The 6535-nt window shown below is 38.8% G+C and overlaps 1 protein-coding gene across 1 annotated transcript in view; it reads left to right on the top strand.

Annotated features, from left to right (window-relative positions):
• Nucleotides 1-6535, top strand: part of LOC104393718 (vasoactive intestinal polypeptide receptor 1-like) — a 27496-nt gene that overhangs the window by 9585 nt on the left and 11376 nt on the right. The window contains exons 2-4 of the mRNA XM_010003235.1: nucleotides 948-1047; nucleotides 4680-4787; nucleotides 5532-5641. Coding sequence (XP_010001537.1) covers nucleotides 948-1047; nucleotides 4680-4787; nucleotides 5532-5641 — 318 coding nt within the window. The remainder of the gene's footprint in view (nucleotides 1-947; nucleotides 1048-4679; nucleotides 4788-5531; nucleotides 5642-6535) is intronic.

Genomic DNA, 6535 nt, shown 5'->3' with positions numbered 1-6535 from the left:
CCTTCCTTCCTCTAACTCGTACATTCAACAAGCCTTCCTTCCTTCCTTCCTTCCTTCCTTCCTTCCTTCCTTCCTTCCTTCCTTCCTTCCTTCCTCCCTTCCTTCCTCCCTTCCTTCCTCCCTTCCTTCCTCCCTTCCTTCCTCCCTTCCTTCCTCCCTTCCTTCCTCCCTCTCTCATTTTTGGACCCAAAAAGTTTCAACCATGAGGAACAAACTGGAAAGGAAACTTGGCTTTTCTCATTCTGACAGTCACAGAAGTTCTTTGTTTGTTGTATTTTCCTCTTCTCTTTCTCTCACCAAGGTTGAGGGAATCCATCCAGAATGCAAGATATTCCAGCAGGTGGTGAAAGAAGAGGCTCTGTGCTTAGAAAAGAATGAATCTTTTTCACCTGATCTTAAAGGTAATGATCCTGATTGCAAATATATACATATATATATATATGCAAATACCTCTTGTAGTACTTCAGGAGCACAATGTGAAGGTGACATTTATTCTCTTCATTCAAGATTTGCTTCCTAGTTTTATTTGTTTTCTCAATAGCTTAAAGTGTTTCTCCATCTGACTTCAATGATCACATTTTTAGACATCATTAAAAGCTCAGTATCTCAGTCTTCAGATTCCCTTAAAATAAATCAGGAAAGATGAGTATCCTTAGAACATGTTTCATAGTCTCTGGTTTAGCCTTCCTTCCTCCCTTCCTTCCTCCCTTCCTTCCTCCCTTCCTTCCTCCCTTCCTTCCTCCCTTCCTTCCTCCCTTCCTTCCTCCCTTCCTTCCTCCCTTCCTTCCTCCCTTCCTTCCTCCCTTCCTTCCTCCCTCTCTCATTTTTGGACCCAAAAAGTTTCAACCATGAGGAACAAACTGGAAAGGAAACCTGGCTTTTCTCATTCTGACAGTCACAGAAGTTCTTTGTTTGTTGTATTTTCCTCTTCTCTTTCTCTCACCAAGGTTGAGGGAATCCATCCAGAATGCAAGATATTCCAGCAGGTGGTGAAAGAAGAGGCTCTGTGCTTAGAAAAGAATGAATCTTTTTCACCTGATCTTAAAGGTAATGATCCTGATTGCAAATATGTACATATATATATATATATATGCAAATACCTCTTGTAGCACTTCAGGAGCACAATGTGAAGATGACATTTATTCTCTTCATTCAAGATTTGCTTCCTAGTTTTATTTGTTTTCTCAATAGCTTAAAGTGTTTCTCCATCTGACTTCAAATGATCACATTTTAGACATCATTAAAAGCTCAGTATCTCAGTCTTCAGATTCCCTTAAAATAAATCAGGAAAGATGAGTATCCTTAGAACATGTTTCATAGTCTCTGGTTTAGATACTTCAGGATAAGATTAAACTTTCTCTGGACTTGCATTTTTCTTTTCTAACTGCTGAATGAGAGTAGGGTGATTAGTTGAGGCCCAGAGAAGTTTAGATGTTTAGTGAGGGCAGAAAAACCCTACTTGGAATGTCTTAACATTGCTAAAATACTTGGTGTGTTCTTTACTTGTATCCAAAACTGCTAAGAAACTTCCACAAAAGACAATGAAAAGTGCTGAAATTCTGGTGTATTGAGAATCATTCCAACTTGCTGAAAATCATATTTGCCAATAAAAATATAAATAATAAAAAGTACCCTAACTTCTTCAAAATAGTTTCTACATTTTTGGAGGTGTTTTGCCTCTTTGTTTGAAAAGGCTTAATGTGGTGGTGCTTTGAAATCTATTATATGCAGAAATTGAAATATTGATAATTAAAACAAACATTTCAGAAAGCCTGTAAAATACTTTTTAAAAACTGTAGGGTATTTGTTTTGCTTGGGTTTTGGCACTGGGAAGACCTGTTTTTAATTGATACAAAGTGGAAAGTTCAAACTCTTTCAGAAGTTCAGTCCCATTTTTATTTTTTTTTAGCCAGTTTTGCTTAGGAAAGTATTAATCCATGTCAGTCAGATGTTTCATTTGGCCTGAATTACCAGGTGTTCATTATTTACAGAGAAATTATGATACAAAGATGCCTCATGCAATGAATGGAAGTATTGCAACCACCTGAAATTCTGCCCTTAGCAACCCACTAAACTTTAGAAACTTAGCCCTAGGTTATTTTCTTCTTATTTATTTTTCTGCATTCTTTCCAATCATTCTAATGTCTGGTGTCTTTCCTGTATTTGCCTCCTTTATTTTAATTGTAATTTTCCTCCTCCTTTAATCAAGTCCAGAACATGTCCTGGACACATTTTGCACTTGGAAAGCCCAGTAAACCTCAAAAAAAGTCCTGATAAAAATCAGGAATTTTACATAATGTTATATTATATACCTTTTCTATTTGGAAAACCTGGTATGATATTCCAAGCATTTTTCTCTTTACCAGAAACATAATGAGATGATTTGGGAATCCTCTTTGTAGCAAATACTACTCAAAGAAATTTAAACTGTTTCAATGTCTTTTAAACTATTTGAAAATTTTAAAACTTGTCAGCTCTGGACTTCTGAAAGTTCCCCTTCCCACATTTTATTCCCTAGAAATGGAAGAACTTTAATGAAAATCTGTTCTGGTATTTGCAGCTTCTCTCAACATCGTTTAAAATTAAAGATTGAATCTGGAAAAACAATTAATCCCCAATATTTTATCTGTGGCTTTTTAAAACTAGACTAAGACTGTTAAGAGTCCCCAGCTCACATTTTGATTTCCAGGAATTGCACATGAGACAAATTGAAGGATCACAATGTGTAGAGAGTGGCTTCTTAGCACTCACAGGGAGTATGGGCTAGAATTAGTCTGTGCTGCAGACTTTTTAGTCTAATGCACCTCCACTTTATTCTCCTTGTACAAAGCAGAACCTAATGAGTGTAATTAGTAGCACCCAGGGTGCAGTTCCTCTCGTCTTGAAGGAGGTGTGTAAAATAGGTCAATTGAATCAGTCTCTAAAAATGCTTATTATTCTCAACTGTCTCAAAAAGAGCAAGCCCTGGGTTACTGAGTAAGACTTAAACAACTATGATACCAACATTGCTTGATACAATTAGAACTGCAGTTGTCTTGATGGGGTCTCAGGTGACTTGGATGATCATTATTAGCCTCTTGAAAACCCTGGTGTGAAAAATGTACTTGCTGCCTCTGCAGTCAGTGGCTTCTCTGATAGGAACTATAAAAGTCACTGGAGATGAAGCCAGATCTCAGACTTTAAATCTGCAGTTTCCACTCCTAGCTAATGTCACCTGATTCTTGTTTTTAACCCCACATTGCCAAATATGATAGATTTTTAGACCCAGCTCCTCAAATGTACTATAGACTCTCTAAGAAGGACTCAAGTCCCTAAGTAAGTGTGTGGGCAACTAACTGCATGTCTAAATGGGACTTACATTACCTGACTTCATTAATTTGGAAATTAACAGCCTGGTTTAGGCTATAATCATCAGAAAGACCTCAGCATTTGCAGTGAGTGATTCATCCTGCCCTCCAGAAGAAGCCACCAATATATGGGATGAATCATGGGCTGGAAGTCCCCGTCTCTCTCTCTATGGGTCCCAGAGGGAACACAGCTAAGATTCAATAACGTATTTTAGTCGATTAAAAGTAGAAATACTGAATCAGAGCTTCTATTTTCCCACCTGGCAAATTGGGTATACCAGGAATTTTATCCTCCTGAGAGTGATGTGAGGATAATTCCGTGGGAGTTTCTCAGGACTATCCTTTTGGAAGCCAGAGAGTAACTTTGCTGATCCACAGGCAAATGGTATTGCTTCCACATTTCAGCTCTTGCCAATTTTAGGTTTACCTTGTCATCAGCCACAGAGGAAACAGAAAAGAACTAGTGAAAGAGAATAACACCTCCCCAAAAAACCTCATCCATTGCTTTGCATCCACCTTATGACTACCTAGGGATTAGCTTTGGTTACAGTGCAGTGCTTTTTTTTTACTGGTTCAGACAGCTTTACAAGCTGATAATTTTTCCGTGTTTCACCCACACCTACAGGCACTGAGTGACCACAGCTTGAGTCTCAATGTGATGCATCCATGACAAAGCTGTGATTAACTACAAGGTTGGAAAATCCTTTTTGTTGGACTCAAAGCTAGGAGCATCCTTTTCATCAGCCAAATACCAACCAGTCAGACCTACTCCTGAAGATGGGTTTTTTATGTGATGTTTTTCTAGTTTGAGATGAATCGAATTCCTGTTTAAGTCCCTTGGAAAAATCCCATTGATTGCTGAAGACCAAGACTTCAACCCTTATTTCTTTAGTCATACCAAATTGGTAGAATTTAAGCATGGACTCAAGAGACTAAGGCTGAACTTTTAACTCTCATGCTATTCACTCTGAAACCAGTAATGAGAAAAGTGCTAATAATGACTCAATATCTTTTTTAAGTGGCTATTGTTTTGACAGCAGAAAGAGCTCCAGTTGATCTCCCTTTCAGATTGGGTCTGAATTTCAGATACAGTCTCTCATGAGCTAAGGTGGGGGAAGGTCCAGCTGGAATCCCAAGTGCATGTTTGAGTGATGATGAATTCAAGCAGAAGAGGAAAACAACAGAGTCCTTCATTTCCAGAGCTTCATGTGCTACTGTGGCTCTTCATGCACATGAATTCATGTGAAACCCACTGCCAGTATCATTATGGAAGAACACCTGTGTGATGTTCTTTGTGTATTTCTTTATTTAAAGCCACTTTGTTTTTTTCAGGATGCTCCAGGGACTGGGATGGTCTAACCTGCTGGCCCGGAGCCACTTTTGGGGAAGTGGTTAAAGTTCCTTGCCCGAGATTTTTTGAAGAAATCACCAACATCCATGGCAAGACTTTTTTCTTCTTCTTTTTATCTTGACATACTTTAAAAATAGGTTTTAATAGGTAAAGATTCAGGCACTGGTATATTTTCCAGATCCCAAATGCTACCTTAGGTCAGTTGACATGCAGTAATTATGCAGATACACCTTCTGGGTCATGGTCAATGTTTGCTACTCTTTTGTTTTGTGTTATGCTGAAATGAGTTACCTAGTCTCTTTGGTGGTCTAAACATATGGGTAGTTTTGCTACATTCCTGGTGTTCTAAAGTAGTGTAAGAATGTCATAGAATCACTGATTTTTAAAGTCACAGAATAATTAATATTAGAAAGGACCTTCTGAGGGAATCTATTCCAATTCTCCAGTCAGAGCAGGACAAGTTAAAAGACATTTATCTAGTTTCCAAGCTAGATCAGATGGCTCAGGGCTTTGTCTACAAGTACAAATTATGCTGAAAATGCAGGATAGACTGCAGAAATTTATTTCCTCTCTGTAAAGACTGATTTTGCAAAAGGAATTTCCCATATCAAATGTAGTTCCTCTGCATCTTGAAATGGGAACATCTGTCTTAATTTTTCAAATTATGTCTATATATAACTCCATAGCTAACATGGCTGAACATGGTAAGACCTGTTAAGTGCATAACTAAGAACCAAAGCAGGGATAAAAATGTGTTGTTTCTTGTCAAAACTAAAGAACACTCACCCACCACTCCCTCCTTATTAATTCTCTGATATATTTTACCATTAAAGGCTTCCTTCAGAGAAACTGTACTCAGGAGGCATATTGGTCAGAACCATTCCCACCATACACCATTGCCTGTGGATTTGATGAAGGTTCCAGTAAAGGGCCTGAGGATCAGGTGAGTTTTTTATTTCCTCCTTGTGGACATCTCCAGAGCATCCTCTGCTGTAATTGGATGCTTCCACATACCTGGGCCTTGTCAGAACCCTGTAATTGCCCATCATCAGTGCTAAGCTTCAATCTTTTAGGTATATTAGTGCTTGTTTAACAAATTAGGCTTTAAATAAAGCAAGGGAGTAGCAGGTAGCACTTTCCTCTCCATCCAATTTTCTCCTCATGATGTTAATGAGTAGACTCATGATTAGTTCACTTGACCTGCCTAATGAAGACTTTGGATCTTTGAAAGAATTCTTGCAAAAATCTGAGATGGAGCAGATCATGGTCTTCTCCTCCTATTGTGGTATTTTGGTAGAAACAATGGACTCCTTCCAATTTGTGAAAGAAAAGACTAACTACTGTAGCTCCTTGTGATTGTGAAGCCATGACTCAACAGTGGAAAAGGTCACTTGTCACAGACCAAAGCAAGACAGGGAAACGTTAAGAGGGTTATCATCACTAACACTCTGGGTGCTGTCTGGAGTAAATAATTTGGCTCTCCAGGCATGCAAGCTCAGGCACAGAAGTACTAGCTCAGGTATCTGAATCTTTAGAAGTGTAGACACAATTGGCCTCAGTCATGTGACTCCATGAAGTTAGAAATTCAAGCCCAGCTGTCACAGGTAGTATAGATATCTGGAGCTCAATTCCTCACCTATAAACTAAGAATATTTGTACTTCATAGAATCATAGAACCATTCAGGTTGGAAAAGCCACTTGGGATCACCAAGTCCAACCATCATCCCTACTCTACAAATTTCTCCCCTAAACCACATCCACCAACACCACATCCAAACCACCCTCAAACACATTCAGGGATGGTGACTCCACCACCTCCCTGGGCAGCCTATTCCAG

This window comes from Chaetura pelagica, unplaced genomic scaffold, assembly GCF_000747805.2.
Source record: "Chaetura pelagica isolate M959 unplaced genomic scaffold, ChaPel_1.0 scaffold201, whole genome shotgun sequence".
Classification (NCBI taxonomy): Eukaryota; Metazoa; Chordata; class Aves; order Apodiformes; family Apodidae; genus Chaetura; species Chaetura pelagica.
Note: the sequence above shows the minus strand (reverse complement) of the source record. Positions and strands in the feature narration are given on the sequence as shown.